The sequence below is a fragment of the Talpa occidentalis genome, unplaced genomic scaffold, assembly GCF_014898055.3.
Source record: "Talpa occidentalis isolate TD23 unplaced genomic scaffold, MPIMG_talOcc4v2.1 talOcc4.14, whole genome shotgun sequence".
Taxonomy (NCBI): domain Eukaryota; kingdom Metazoa; phylum Chordata; class Mammalia; order Eulipotyphla; family Talpidae; genus Talpa; species Talpa occidentalis.
The window spans coordinates 10,791,838-10,806,885 of NW_023601433.1; the positions used below are offsets into that span (position 1 = coordinate 10,791,838).

Genomic DNA, 15,048 nt, shown 5'->3' on the forward strand with positions numbered 1-15,048 from the left:
ACACCATCTCCATCCCACCAGCCTCACACGAGGCCTCCGGTTTCTTCACATCCGTGCCAATGCTTGTTCTTTTCAATTTTTTTGATAATGGCCATTCGAGTGGGGATGAAATGGTATCTTATTATGGTTTTGATCTGCATTTCCCTAATGACTCGTGGTGTGGAGCATCTCATCATGTGCTCACTGGGCTCAAGAAGGATATTTTAAACTAAAACTCTCAAAACAAAAGTACTATCACTTACTCTGAGCTGCTTCATTAAGGTGGTTGAGTGTGTGCTTGGGGTTCAGAACACATTTCCCTCAGAAACTAGGTGATCGTACAGGTGACTGCCCCCTAATGAGACTGCCCACGCCCACCTAACAGATCACTGAGGAGGGACTAAGCCTGAATCCCAATGCTGGGGAGCAGAGACACTCCCCCCACCCCCAATTACAACCCTCAGGAGCAGGGCAAGAGCACTGTCCTAGAGGAAGGCTCTCCAGCAAAATGGTTTCAAATCAGGCACCAGTCCTGGGACTGGCTTCCCACTTTTCTAGCCACCAGGAGTCCCAGGTTCTGGGAACACCTATCCCTGAGAGGGGCCCTCAACCTACAAGGATCACAGGTTCTCAATTTTCCCCATTCTCAAGTTAAAATATTTTAGTTCGTTCAAGTTGTTCAGGTCCTAAGCTTAGTGTCCTAAACTTAATGGGAGTCTGCCTCCCACCCCAACTCCCCATGCCCTTGACCATGTAAATCTCGTTCTTCCCCAGAGGAAGGGACAATCCCTAGCTACCTCGCTCTCTCTGGGGCAGGACTAGAGCAGGGGATACAAGGTCCACAAGAAGCGTGAATGACTCACTTCTGTCACATCGGCCCCCTGTATCGGCCTGCTGGGGATCCAGACCTCTTTCCTGGGGAAAGCTCCCCAAAGGGAGTAGGGGTGTCAAGGAGAGAGAGGGGAATTGAAGGCAGGGGGTGTTTCTATCCCTGGAGATGAAACAGCTAAACAGAGTACTTGTCAAGTATTCTCTAGTAAAATGAAGTCAGAGCATAAATATCAGAAAAGGCAAATGTCACTAAGAGCAAGACTTCACAATCCACACACATCCAGAGGGGACTGACAGTTTTTAAGGAAGTAAACAATTCCTATGGGTCTTTCTTCCATCCTTCACAAAAGTAACAGCTGACCCCCAGGGCTCAGGCGGGCCTTACGTGTTTTTATTCATGAAGTACTTATAGGTGTCCTTTGAGTTGGACACCAGTATCATCTGAGCTGAGATGGGTACTATTATCATTTCCCATTTTACAGATGAGGACACTGGGGTAAAGAGGGTAAATAAGGTGTCCCAGGCACAGCCTATCAGTAGGATTCTCAACTTCAGAAACTCTGGGCTCTAATTCAGATTGCAAAAGGGAACCCAGACCATGAAATGTGGGAAAGCCGTCTGGGATGCAGCACAAGGCCCACGTTCCAGGTGGGGAAACAGACCGGCCAGATGCTTAGTCTCTACTTCCTCAAAAAAGTGAAAAATGATTTAAAATTCAGAAGCAGGAAAGGCACACCAGAGCCCCCCAGCCAATGAGATCATCCTCCCTCAAAAACAGTCACCACTACAGAACAGGCAGCAAGAACTTACCAGAACCAACCCCAGGCTGAGGACCCAAGATGCCTCTCACCCAGAAATACAGATAAGTCACAAACATAACTCAATACAAATTAAAAGGCACCAGTAGCAGAGCTCAGACCTGGACACAAAGTTGGCTTCCCCTTTCAAACAAACCATTTCTCATTCCCCTCTGCTCCTGCGGGGAGGGATGCAGAGGGCCCTGCCTGCAATCTGCCAGCCCTGCAGGGGACCAGAAGCCTCCTCCCACCCCTGCCACTGGACCCCAGCCCGGGATCATCTCAGCCAGTTCAGACATAACCATGGATTTACTAAGTTCTAGAAAGCAGCACCCACGGAACGGACATGAGAGCACACAACTGAGCTTTCACTTCTCTTTTGAGAGTAAGTTTGGAGGCTGCATTATCCCCCTGGGTTTGAACCATCTCAGCAGATACCCCTGCTTCCTCTGACAAGGGTGACCACCAACTCTTCTGAAGACCAGAACTGGGGGTCAGGGGTTCAAAATCCAGAGTTCCTGAAGGGCTCTGTGATGAGAACAGCCTCGCTGGAATTCACTCCTGCTGGTCTCCCTCAACGCTGACCCCACGAACAGGCCAGAACAGCCTCCCCAGCATTCCTTTCACTGAACCCACCATTCCAAAGGTTTCCTCACCAATGTCAGATACCTTCCCTGGAGTCTTCAGATACCTTCCCTGGAGTCTTCTTGCCTCTTCAGCAGCTCCAGGACCCCAGCCCCACAGCCCCCTGCCAGGGTCCCATCAATTAGCGCAGAACACACAGTGCCCCGGGGTTTTTTATCTGTATAGCAGGGCCCTGACCACAGGGGTTAGGGGCACCTACCACCTTATGGTCAAAAGTCCAAGCATAACTTCTGACTCCCTAAAAGTGTAACTACCAGTCATCATCACTTAGTACCTGAGGGCCAGGTTTCTGGAACCCCCTCTCACCCCTCTAGTCCTTAGAGTGGGCCCCTGTGGCCACACCTCTGCATACCTGGCTTCCACACCTGCAGGATCCACACCGGCACCCAAGGTTGGCAGTGAATGTGGGACCCTCAAAAATGGAGGAAAGCCATATTGACTGAAAAAAACCCACATCTAAGTAGACCATCTAAGCCAAAACCCAGGTACAAATGGGCAGCAGCCTGGCTGCTCAAGGGTCAGCCACGCTGGACTTCTCTCCATGGGAGGGACGGTCCTAAGAGGGAATTGCTGGCAGCTTTGCATGTGCTTGTCACAGCTGTGGCCACGGAAGGCCTGGGAGGGTGAGAGGCCCAGATCCCCCTCATGCCCACCTTCATCCCTGCTCCTGGGGAGGGGTGCCAGCTGGAATGTGAGGGTCCTGGGAGGCAGCCAGCCCAGCCAAAGCAAAGACAACTACTCCTCCGGCAGAGAGGAGGCTGGCTGATGGTTCCTGGGGGGGCTGAACTGTCATCTCAGTAGGTCCGCTGTCCCTGAGAGATGACAACCCCATAGGTGGGGGCAGAATCCCAGTTCTGTCAGGCACCTTAGATATACTTCTGCTCACCGCTGAATTCACGCCAGGGAGGAGGCATCACCCCAACCACACAGGGGGTCCCCAAGGCCCTCTGCAATCTGCTGCCCTGCCTCTGAGAGAGGGAGACAGTGGGTTGTCGGAGTGGATGGGGCCTCCTCCAAGCAGTGCCTCGCACAGGCAACCTGCCGCCCAGGGCGGATGAAAGGCAGGTGCTGTCCTGGCTTGTCCTGGTGAGTTGTCCACCCGGTTCAACGTTCACAAGGCCATTTTACAAGACGCTTTTTTTTTTTTTACAAGCTACACCTGAAATTAACATGCGAGGTTCAAATGATTATGTTTACGTTTTCTGTAAGAAATATCCCGCTTCACAAGACTCCTCAGAAGCATGATGCTTTTCAGGATAATTTCTGAAGTGATAATTACGTTCAGGAGTCCTCTCCCCACCATCCAAGGCAAGTGGAGCTCCCAGGGGGTCGGGAGTAGGGACACAGGGAGCAGACCCCACCATGAGGTCATCAAAGGCCTTGACCAGCACCATTTTGGGGGACACTTAAGAGGTGAGCAGCATTTAAGATCAGCTACTTTCTCTGCTGGGGGTCCAGGACAAAAGGTCACAAAAAACACTGTTAAGAGTTTCGAGCAAATGTGTGTATACAGTGACTGGACTGGTTCCAGGCAGACCTTGCTAAGGACGCCCTGTCTTGGGATCTGAAGCTTCGCAAGGCCATGAGAAAGGCCCGGGCCGGCACGTCACTCAGAAGAAAAAGTGATGGGTCAGCAGCTGCCCAGGAGGCCCCCCTGGCATTGGGGACCACGCACAGCGAGGACGGCCTCACTGCCCCCCTTCAGCTAGGTGCCCAGCCCCACCAGGCTTCAAGTCCACGCTGGGACAGACGCCTGACGTGTTAAACCCCCATCTGGAGGGAACTCCGGAGCAACATCCCCAGGGATGGGGCAACCTTGACACTGGCAGACACACAAGTGACCCTTCTAGGAGTTGTTTATTTACCCCAATATGTAAAAAGCCTAAGGAAACAGTGATTTTAAAGCTAATTTTTGTTGTGTTCAAAGTTCTAGGTACATGTAACTGGTATAAGACGTTCTGTGTGGCAGAGCTATAATGACAGGATAAAAATTAATTTGGTAGAAAGACTGCATCAAAGTGAATGGGGAGGGGGACCTGCTATTTCTTCTGTTTCTTGAGCTCCAACTTGCCAGGCACTGGGTCAAGTTCTGGGAATTCAGAGATGACCCAGGCTCCACTCCCCTCCCTGGCTGGTGGGAGGAAATGAGACAGGGAGAATTACTGAAGGGTGCAGTGGGCCGATCCCGGCCTGCAGAGCTGGGACCACCTGAGAGGGTGAGCTTAGAGCTGAGTCTTAAGCACGCTGCCGGAGGGCAAACTGGTAATGCAGTTAGCTGTTCCAAGCGGAGGAGCTTCAGGCCCTGCCAAGGCCAAGAGCCTTGAATGAGTACAGCCTGTTTCAGAAGCAGCCGGAGTTGTGCAGACCGTCTGGGAGGATGGCAGGCTGAAGTCTCCTCGCAGATAGCCAAACAAATGATTTCCGACTTAAAAATAATAAAAGGCAATCAGAGACACGAGTCTGAAACTTTTTGAAACAGGAAAATGGGCTCGCCCCCTATAATTGAACGCAGTCCTTAACTCGGGGGGTGAGAAAGCTTTGAGAAACACGAAACATGCATGAAACCAAATACAGAAAAGTCTCAACAAAACACAGTCAGTGTGAGGCGGGCCCCAGTAATGGAAGTGTTTGCTGTTATTCCCTACTAGGGTTTCTGGCTGGTGAGCATCTTAACTACGTAAAACTGCCCAAGGGGACAAACATAAGAATGATAATTAGAGTGTTACCACACACTTAAATAGAGCAATGGGAAATAAATCTTCATTTTTCAAAATGTATCAGTAGGGTAGTTTTTTTTTTTTTTAAAGAAAAAAACCTTTAAAAAAAAAAAAACCTCAAATCTCCAAAGAAATATTTTACAAGCTTTCACTTATTAAAGACCTGTAGAAACACCTTAAATCCTGAATTCAAATAGGTGCTTTGTCAAGTTGTTTACATCACCCAGGAAGACCCTTATTCACTGACACTGCAGGGCAATCCAAAACTACATCCCCATGGTCTGCAGTCTCCGTGCTTTCCTGCAATGGGTTCCCAGGGAAAACCTAGGGGAATCTGGGGGTGCTATCTTTACCCTTAAGGCGCCGTTAATTCAGTCACCCATGAAGGTGAAGTTCCTTTCTGGCCACTAGATGGCGCCTCTGCATTAGTGAGGTGAGTGCAGCCCACACTGGGTTTCTCAGGCACTGGCAGAAACTGACAAATGAAAGTATTAAGGGAGAAAGCATAATAAACAGATCTCGGAAATGGAAGGTAAACTGCTGGTTACTGTTTATTAAAAAAAAAAAAAAAAAGTAAAATCACACCACAGGGTTTAACAAGCACATTGCAACCTTGTTAATCAGCACCTTCACAAAATGAAGCTTTAGCACAGGACATTTATTGTGCACCTACTGTGTGCCAGGCTGTTTATCACATTTAAATGACAAGGTTAGTAAAACATCAAGTGTGTTCTATATTTCCAGAACCATCTAAAGACCATTCAAAGATGCCATGTCCATAAAGCAGTAGTAGCAACCTGGAGTCTGAGGAGCTTCGTCTAGACCAGCCTGCTGCAAGCACATGACATATATGCTCATTTAATTTTTTTGAATAAGTCGATGAAGAATATTCTATCAAAATTACAAGTTCACAGATGAGGAAATGGAGGCACAGAAGAGTAAATGATTTGCCTAAGATGTTAGCTACTGAGGAGCTGAGATTCATACTGAGCTGTCTGGCTCCACTGAGGTCTGCAGCCTCATGACCATCAGAGTTCAGATTCAAATCGCTGTCACCCAGCCCAGGAGGGTTATGAACTCAAAAGGTGTGGGGAGGAAATGAGGCCCACAGAAGTTAGGATGGTCTAGAAAAATTTCATAAAGGGGAAGGGATCTGAGTTAGAGGCTAAAAGAATAGCATCTCAGCTCTATGAAAGCCACAGAAAGGCTTTCAGGGGAAAGGAATTCAGTGACTTAGTGTCTGGCTTTAAGACAAGTAGTCTTGCTCCCGTTTTACAGATCTGAAACCTACAGTTTAAAAAAAAAAAAACAAAACTGCATGTCCTGGTTTTTTACTTTAGTTTTCAAAATATATTCAGAAATGATTTTATTGTGCTACTTAATGAGAAGAGAACATTCTCTCCCAATTAAGTTTTTACATTTCTGTTGAGACACAACACAGGGAGGTTAAATAGTTTGCTCAAGGCCAATGAATTAACTGACAATGAAGGAGAAACTAGAAGCAGGTGGCAGGTGACCTGGCTAGACTCTCCAGGGGCACTTTCCACTCTTCAACATGGGGGTAGCAGAGCATTAAAGGGGAGAAGCATTCTTGCCCCAGAACAGGGTGGGGGTTAAAGCATGGAGGCAGGAACGCACAGCTTACTTACTGCTGTGCCTGAGAGTACATGGAAATAACACAGGATCCCTACAGCAAAGTTTTATCAAGGATACCATGTGAGGGGCCATGGATGGACTTCATTCTTTGGGGTGCTGTAGCACCCCAAAAGGCACATGCTGAGAACTGGGGGCTGGCAAACTAAGAGGAAGGCACAGGGGTCCAAGAGGATAATCGGGCATCTCCACAGATCCCCACAAGTCTGAACTGGACCGAGGTAGAGCCAAAAACAGGCAAATCAGAAGGACCTCCAGGGACTCAGTGAGGTGGAAAGGAACCAAGCAATCAACCAAACTCCCCAGAAAATAATGGGCTGGAGAACTGAAGTTTAACTAGAAATTCTATCCTGATCAAAGTTGTTGTTGACCATCTTATAACAGCATGTCAGAAAGAAAATCCCAAACACATCCACTCACCAAGCAAGGAGACACTAACGAAGGAATGTCCCGTGATTAATTACATTGTTTGGGACCTAACATACACCATGGACTCATTACCCGCCGAAATCAGAAAACAGCACTAAGGAAAGCTGAAGGCAGAGCTTTCCCGGTTGCTGGTCTCTGTTCATTTGTTTGTGCAATCTGCGCTTTGCCTTCAAATCCTGAGTCTGTTGTGTGTGTTATCACACACGAGGTGTGTATGTTATCACACCTATGAGACCCAAGAAAATCAAGTGGGGAGAATGAATACTGAATGATACTAACAAATCTGAGCTCAACTGATGAACATTTTACAATCTAAATATAATTAATAGCTGATGACTTGGAAAATGATCTGCCAGCTGATACAGCCAGGAGGACCACAGAGCCTCATGTGGGCTGTCTACATTTCCAGGAAGTTATTAAAGGTTACTCAGAGATCTCAAATTCGAGGAAAAATGAAAAACTGTGACACAGAAACTCAGTTCACCCTCATTATCATTAAACATCTCTTCGTTAAAGTGCTAGTAACTAAAAGTTGCCTACTTCAAACTGATGCTCACTCATTTACTTAGTCAAACATGTATTGCCAATTATCATTTTTCTGGAAATAAGTCACCGACTTATTTTACATGAGAGGACAAGCTGAAAGTAGTCATGCAAAATAGCTCAGGAAATTGTTTAAAGTTCTGCTTTATGAAACATTTATGCTGTAAGACTGTCAAAATATATTTGTTCCCCCATGTCAAGAGTAATTTAAAAATCAGTATGTAAACACCTGAATTACCAAAATGACTAATAATTTCAACACCAGTTAAAAGAAAACTAGTGCCATGTCAAAAAGCAGGCGGTCACAGAAAAACTGCAACAATCATGCACTTAAAACTATCAGAATTTGGATGAATAGATAAAGAGACACACACAGTTTTAAACAAATAGCATTTTTATTACATAATAATATCCTTAATATATGGTATTTCTGAAGTAGATGCCTGTTTTGTTAAGGGGTTAAGAAGATGAGGAAATAATAAAATCAAGTTTCAACCTCCAAGAACTTTCTGGACTGGTAAAAGAATATTATTTCAAGTCCTTAAAATATAAGTGACCAATAAAAAAAAAAAAAAAAAAAGACTTTCAGACTATTCCAACGTGAGCAATGGAAAGCCGGCGGAGCTGTCTCTGCAATATTCAGTGGAACCCACAGATAGGTACACACATCACCCCACGTGGCCACCTACTATCTCAAAGGAGAAAGTGTGGGCTTCGAGGCCAGCAGTCATCATCGTGGGCAGAGTCACTCGGCTGCCCCGACACATCCCTGACAATGTATAAACTGAGCCATCCCCAGCACTAACCCAGGAGCGGATAAACAGGAGAATAAAGGCAGTTCCTGCACCCCTACTTACTGACAGTTTCCTCAGTCATAAATAACAATACACTGTAAATGTTACTGCAATCATAGCCACTCATACCTCATCATAAAAGAAACTACTTTCTGTTGTGTTCCAGTAAAAGCTGAATCTTTACCTATAAGTTTAAAAATTTTCATTGTCCAGGGCGGGAAAAAGAAAGAAAAGAAAGTTTTGCTTACTCGTCTGTTTCTTTAATGTTTTCAATAAACAGCAAGTATGTCTACAGCTGAATTCTAACCTTTAAAAACGTAATACTGTAAGATTCTTTATGATATCAGAATGAACATTTAAAGGACTGCGCCCAATAATTGCTCAACGTATATTTGCTGAGGAAGAGAGGGTGAAAAAAAACTCTTTCTCAATTCAAGTAAAGAAATATCAATATTTCCTTAAGATTTTGAAATTAATTTCATAACCTATATATGAAGTTGGCATGAGGGGTGGGGGAGAGTAAGTTATCTAGAACTTTAAGAACCTGAGTCAAACTGACCATCTAAAAAGAGAAAATAATTAAGTCTTCCAAAGTTCAAAAGTCTCAGAATCAAAGATATTGTTAATATTTTGACTCACAGAAAAACCAAAGGAATTTAGCAAAAGAAACAAACTTCATCATGTGGAGGAAATATGCATCTATGGAGATAACTAACTTGTTTTTTAAAGATCCATTTTATACCAAACATACGCCCTTTCCTCAGAACAAATCAGTTCTTTTACAGACCCTGGACATGGGGGGGTGGGGGGTTGGGGGGGTGGAAGGTGTTACATATAGATGTGAAAGTTTCAGTCTTTCAAATCCTGAAAATCAACTATGCTCCCCAACCATCACCAGGTCTCCATGTCCACAAACACTGGGACTGTTCCCCCACCCCATACCTTGGATTAAACCAAATGGTATCTACAAATAACTGGAACTTCCTCTGATGCAAACAGTTTTCCAGGAGGGCTGGGGCGCTTCATTCACTGCTCACTTGGATGGCTTGAAAGGGGTCAGCATTTTCCTTCAGACCATCTCAGAGAAATCAAGAAACCACCCTGAGCACGTGTGGGAACATATATTTGGTCTAATTGAGAAGAGTGCATCCTGGACTCAGCACCTGTCTGTCATAAGTTGGCTAAGAAAAGGCGCTGTTCAAAGCAGGCTGGCCTGGGGGCACAAATACCTCTGCTGTGAACTAGGCTGGATGTTTAAATACGTTTTGAAAACAAATCGAAGAAAATCACAACCCAGGAAGTCACACAGCTTGTTCATTTTACAATTAAAAAAAAAATCACTTTCCCAATCTCATCCTTACCCCCAACTTTCAAAAACAGTTATCTTCCATTGCATGCATGCTGAACATTATGAAAGTGTCCTGATACTTTCCAGAAAACGAATGAAGTCATATGCAAATCCAGCAAAGTTTTGAAATAAGTCCCAACTTCCTTATATCTCAAAACATGCTGAGCAACATTCATGTACACACCTGTAACTCCTAAAGTTCTGGCAAAAGGTAACTGCAACACGGCACATTTTTCCTCACAGTGGTCATCACCCATGTAATAAAGAAGGCAGCATGGCCCATCAAGATGGGGGGCTGTCCCCAGGCCCCTGCCTGCAGGAGGAGGGAGGAATTAATAAGGGAAGGATGGTGCCTCGCCCTCCTTGGGAAGATCAATGACATGGGTTTACTTCAAATCTGAAGCCTATAGAAATGTTTTGAAAAGGCCTTTTAAAAAGCTGTTTGCTGTCTATTTGAAAACCGTGCATCAGCTCCAGAATCTGACAAACTGCTGAGTGTCCCAGCAACTTTGTCTCCTGCAGGAGTGTATGAAATGCAAGGACACAAGCAAAGTCCTCTCTCCAAGCAGGCTCCTGCATTCCTTCACATGGGTTCCCACTTTCATACAGAAGGTGCCCCCTAAGTGCTGACTGCATTTGGTTGCTTCTCAGGGCGCCTTCTTCCAAAACAAATGAAACCAGATTTCAAAGGAAGCTGCTGTCCCTGGAGGGCTCAGGGTGGCAAAACTCAAAGACAACAAGTGAAAATGATACAGTTGGTTTTCTTCCTGCCCTGATCTTGTAACAGTAAGGAGGCAAGGAAACATTTTTATTAGTAAACTAAGCCTTAGACAAAGACCAAAACCAAATGTAAACAGCAATTATTCTTCCCTCTGTCTTTTCTCTTCCCTCTGAAAAAGCCAAGGTAAATTCAGAAAAAGGCTTAACAGTTTAAAAACCCAAAAAAATGCCTTTGTTGTCTTTTTAAACCTTTTGTTCCATAAGAAATTTTGATTATAAAAAAAAGTACCATCTGCCTGAAACAACTACTGTATCCTATAGAGATTCTTTTTCCTTCTCAGATGCTGGAGCTATTTAAGAAATAAAATAAACAACAAGGGGGAAAAAAAACTACATTAAAATGAATAGTTCAGCCTCTGTTTTTACTACCAAGGGGCATTTAAGCTGGGCTATCAAAAAAAGACTGGAAATTCTTGACCATTCTTTAAACACTACATTATTTCTTTGTTGGAAAACATACGTAAGGAAAGTGGAAATACAAAAAGCCCGTCCAGACTCGGCTCCTAAACTTAATCTTGGAAAGATCAACATGGTTTCAGATTCAGGGCAGGGTTTTACTGTCACAAATCTGACTTCCACTCGCATTTATTTGTGCTTTATTTAATCCACTCAACCCATCCATCCTTAACCTGAGCTGTGCATAACCACAAGATTTCCACTCCACACACACACACACACACACACACACACACACACACACACCCCTTCTCCTGTGGCACCAGCTCAAGCCTCACTCACCAGCCTGCTCTACTGCTGTAGCTTATAGACCTTAAATTAAAAAGAAAAGAAAAAAAAAAGAAAGAAAAAACCAGGCACCACCCTCTGGGACAAACTCACTTAATAATTTTAATCTAACGTTTGAATTCAAAGTAACACAACACATTCCTTTCAACCTTCGCTTTTTTTCAATCTGGTCCACAGGGATATATCAGGCATACCTAAAAAGCCACTCATTTAAAGTCTACAATTCAAGGGTTTTCAGTATATTCAGTTGTGAAACCACTGCCACAATCTAATTTTAGAACACTTTCACCACCCCCAAAAGAAATCCTCTGCTGCTACCAATCACCCCCTCCTGCCCCAGCCCTAGGCAACCACTAATCCACTTTGTATCTTCATTTAAATGGCATCACCGGACCTGAATTCTCTTGTGGCTGACTTCTTTCCCTTGGGATGTTTTCAAGGTTGTTCCAGTTATCTTAGCACACTTCTTCAGATAGGACTTTATAGTCCTTTCCACAAATCAAGCATGTGACCTTTGAAACTTCACATCCTGACCCCCCAACCTGCCCATTTACTTGCTATTTCCCTCTGGAGTCTAAACTGTAATGTGATGTTTATGTTCCTTCTGAAAATCTTATTCTCACATGGGGTTCTTCTGGTCTTGAAACTCCTTCGACACCAATCTTTCACAACACCTGTTTCTCAGGCAACAGCCTATATGGTTGTACCTGGGGCAGAAAGATGACTGAGTCCTTTCCTTGAGCTGGCCACAAGGTGTTTAAAATGCATGTTTACTAGGCGGGGAAACAGCCCTGGGTTCTGCTGGCCATCAGTCATAATGTTCAAACCTCACTTACTAGATACAAAACAAACATCTGGCTTCATCTGCGTCCAAAACTTCCATATTTTCTAAGACGGAAAAAAAAAAAAATCACTGCTGTCACTCCAAGAGGAAACACGAATCCCCTAAAACACGAATCCCCTAAATGTGCCAACACAACAAGGGGCCGCCACCACCCAAATTTTTCTCACTATAATATACACCGCCGGATAGGATGTCAGTTTCTGCTAGGACTCTACACAGTTCATTTCACAGTTAAGTGATCTAGTACCTTTCCACTGAAAACTGAAGCAAGCTCACCCTTGAACTTAATCATTTACTGCTGGAAACTTCCCAGCAATGCCCCTTTGCTTCCTGTCTATTCTCAAGAAAGGGTCCCCTTTCACAAACAAAAAATTATTTTCAGGGAGCAAAGCTACAAACAATAAGACAAACCTATTTCAAAATGCCAACTCCTGGGTGAGAAAGCAGGACCATCTTGTTCCTGAGCATTTCAGAACTCACTAACATGAAATAACTAACGCAGAAAAAACTCCACAGCTCAGCAGCATGCCACAAGAAAACAGATTAACTCTCCCTGCCTTCGAAACTATATTTGGCTTTTCAAGGTTAGAAGCCATGGGACTATTTGGCTATCAGTCTCGTCCCCAGCGCCCCCACCCCAACACTAGGGTCTGCATGCCTAGAAGGGAGTCAAAAGGCTTCTGCCCAATCCAGTGTGCTGAAAGTTTAGAACACAAGGCACAAGAGAAGTCGGGTTTGTGCAAGGTTCAGTCTCCATTGCGTCTCGCTCCATGCGGTAAACACGAGAATTCTGTAAAAATCTGCTCTCGCTCCATCATGGACTCGTTTCTCACAAGACTTTTCAGAAGGATTTGTTTAAACAAACAGCCTCCCAGACTCGCCCCGGTGATGGCACCAGGCAGTCCCAGCCTCCTGACTCTTCCCCTCGCTCCTGGAGGCTCAGCCGTGACTTTCCCAAAGTGGATTGGCACCACCTGCATACATGCGCTCGGCAAACATTACTCATCCACACGACCTCGCCACTCCCGGCCCCGGCTCTCCGCCTGCCTTGCAACTTTCATCGTGTTCGAATCACCCGACCGCTGCGTCTGTAGTAAGCACCGCTTGAATTTTTCGGGGAGGTTAGAACCCCCGCCCGCTCCTCCCTGCAGACACCCTGGGGCGCTAAGTTCCTGCGCCCTCGCCCTCGCCCCTCGCACTTCCCTACCCTTCCCCGACGCGACCAAAACAAACGCTATCAGATTGCAAGCGATAGCGGCCGTGGGGCGATAATGCTTATTAACTGTGCACAAAGGGAGCCCCGGGCAGGGGGAGGGCGCGCAAGGCAACTCTGCCCGCAGACCCCAGGCCCGCGCTCAGCGCTCGCGGAACAAAACACCCCCCTCCCACCCCCGCGCTTCCCCAACAGGGCGCACCACACCTCTCGCCCAGGCCGGCGTCTCGGGGGCCCCGCGCGGCGGCCATGTGGCCACAGCCACACTCCCGCGTGGGGAGCCAGTGTGTGGAAATGCACGTCGGCTCCGCCAGCACGCTCACTCCCGCACCCCCGATGCTGCGCTGACGCCCCCAAGCCCGACGAGAGGAGCACGGACGTTCAGGGCCGGAGAGAGTCGGGCAGAGGGTCCTAGAGCCCTCGGAGCTGAGAACCCCAACGCGCGTCCCGGAGGAACCTGGCTAATTCGGAGCCCCGGACCTCCTACTTTCCAGGGGCTACAGGGAGTGGGGTACACGTGTGTTGGGGTACAGGGCAGGGCACGTTCCCCATCCCTGAGTTGCGACAAGCAACTGCGCGAAGCCAGGGGCCGGCAACCCGCCGCGGGCCGGGGAAAAGTGAACAGGGAGGCTAAGCCGCCCCAGAGCCCCGAGGGGCAAAGCGCCTTGGGCGGCCGAAGGCCTCGCCGGGGTGTTTGGAAACGTTTCCTGGGGCTGCGGGGCCTCCCCGGCCGGCACCTCCCCCTGGAGGACAACCCGCTCCTCCGGGTCGGGCGGCTCCCCGCCACAGGGCACCCCGGCATCGAGGGCACGCGCGGCCGCGGGAACTGTCACCGCGTCTGCGCCCGGGCGGGGGTCCGCGCGGCGCGCCCCGAGGGGGCCGGGGTGCGGGTGCGGGGCCGGCGCGGGGCCGGGCTCTCGGGACAGCGAACGAGGGGAGCCCCGAGGACCAGCCCGCGCGGAGAGGCGCCCGGCCGGGCCCGCGGGGCTCCAAACTCAGGAGCCGGGACCCCGGGCCACGCCGGCCTAGCCCCCCGCGCCCCACCCCCCCGCCCCCAAGCCCGGGGGCCCGACGGCCGCGATCGTGGCCACTCGGGTGTCGCCAGCGGGACGCGGCCCCGCGGAGGAAAAGTTCCCGCAGCGGCCGCGGGCGGCGGGCACATACTCACTTTCTCCACTCGTCGGCCAGAGCGAGAGCGCGGCGGAGAGAAACAGGAGCCCCCACAGCGAGGTCGGGGACCCTCCTCCGGAGCCAGACTTCATTCCTTTTATTTGGGACGAAATTCCCCTTTCTCAAAAAAAAGGGAGGCGGGAGAGGTAAAGAAAGTCTCGGACTCGGTCTTCGCGCCCCTCCAGGAGCCGGGGCGCAGGCGAGCGCGCTCGTCGGGAGGCGCCGGTCGGGGCCCCCGGGCGGGCGGGCGGGCGGGCGGCGAGGCGGGGCGGCCGCTCAGCGCCGGCAGCCGCGGCCCAGGGCTCGGCGGAGTCGGGAACCCGAGGCGCGCCGGGGCGGGCTGTCAGCGTCGTCGGCCTCCATTTGCAAACCCAGAAAAGCAGGAGGGAAAAACTGCCAGGCGAGGGGGCGCAGCCCCAAGGCGCCCGGGCCGGGCCACCCCTCCCCGCCCGGGCCCGGGGCAGCGGCCGACGCCCGGGCCGCCCGGCGGGAGGGCGCGACGCAGTTGGCGAGGGCGCCCCGAAGTGCGGGCGGCGGGCGAGGCCGGCGCGGGGCCGGAAT

General features: G+C 48.5%; 1 protein-coding gene across 2 annotated transcripts in view; it reads right to left on the reverse strand.

Moving 5' to 3' along the window:
* Window positions 1-14,718, reverse strand: part of IGF1R (insulin like growth factor 1 receptor) — a 270,309-nt gene extending 255,591 nt beyond the window's left edge. For both annotated transcript variants that reach the window (XM_054694759.1, XM_054694758.1), the window contains exon 1: window positions 14,486-14,718. In XM_054694759.1, coding sequence (XP_054550734.1) covers window positions 14,486-14,579 — 94 coding nt within the window. In that variant the 5' untranslated portion in view covers window positions 14,580-14,718. The remainder of the gene's footprint in view (window positions 1-14,485) is intronic.
* Window positions 14,719-15,048: the final 330 nt, after the last annotated feature.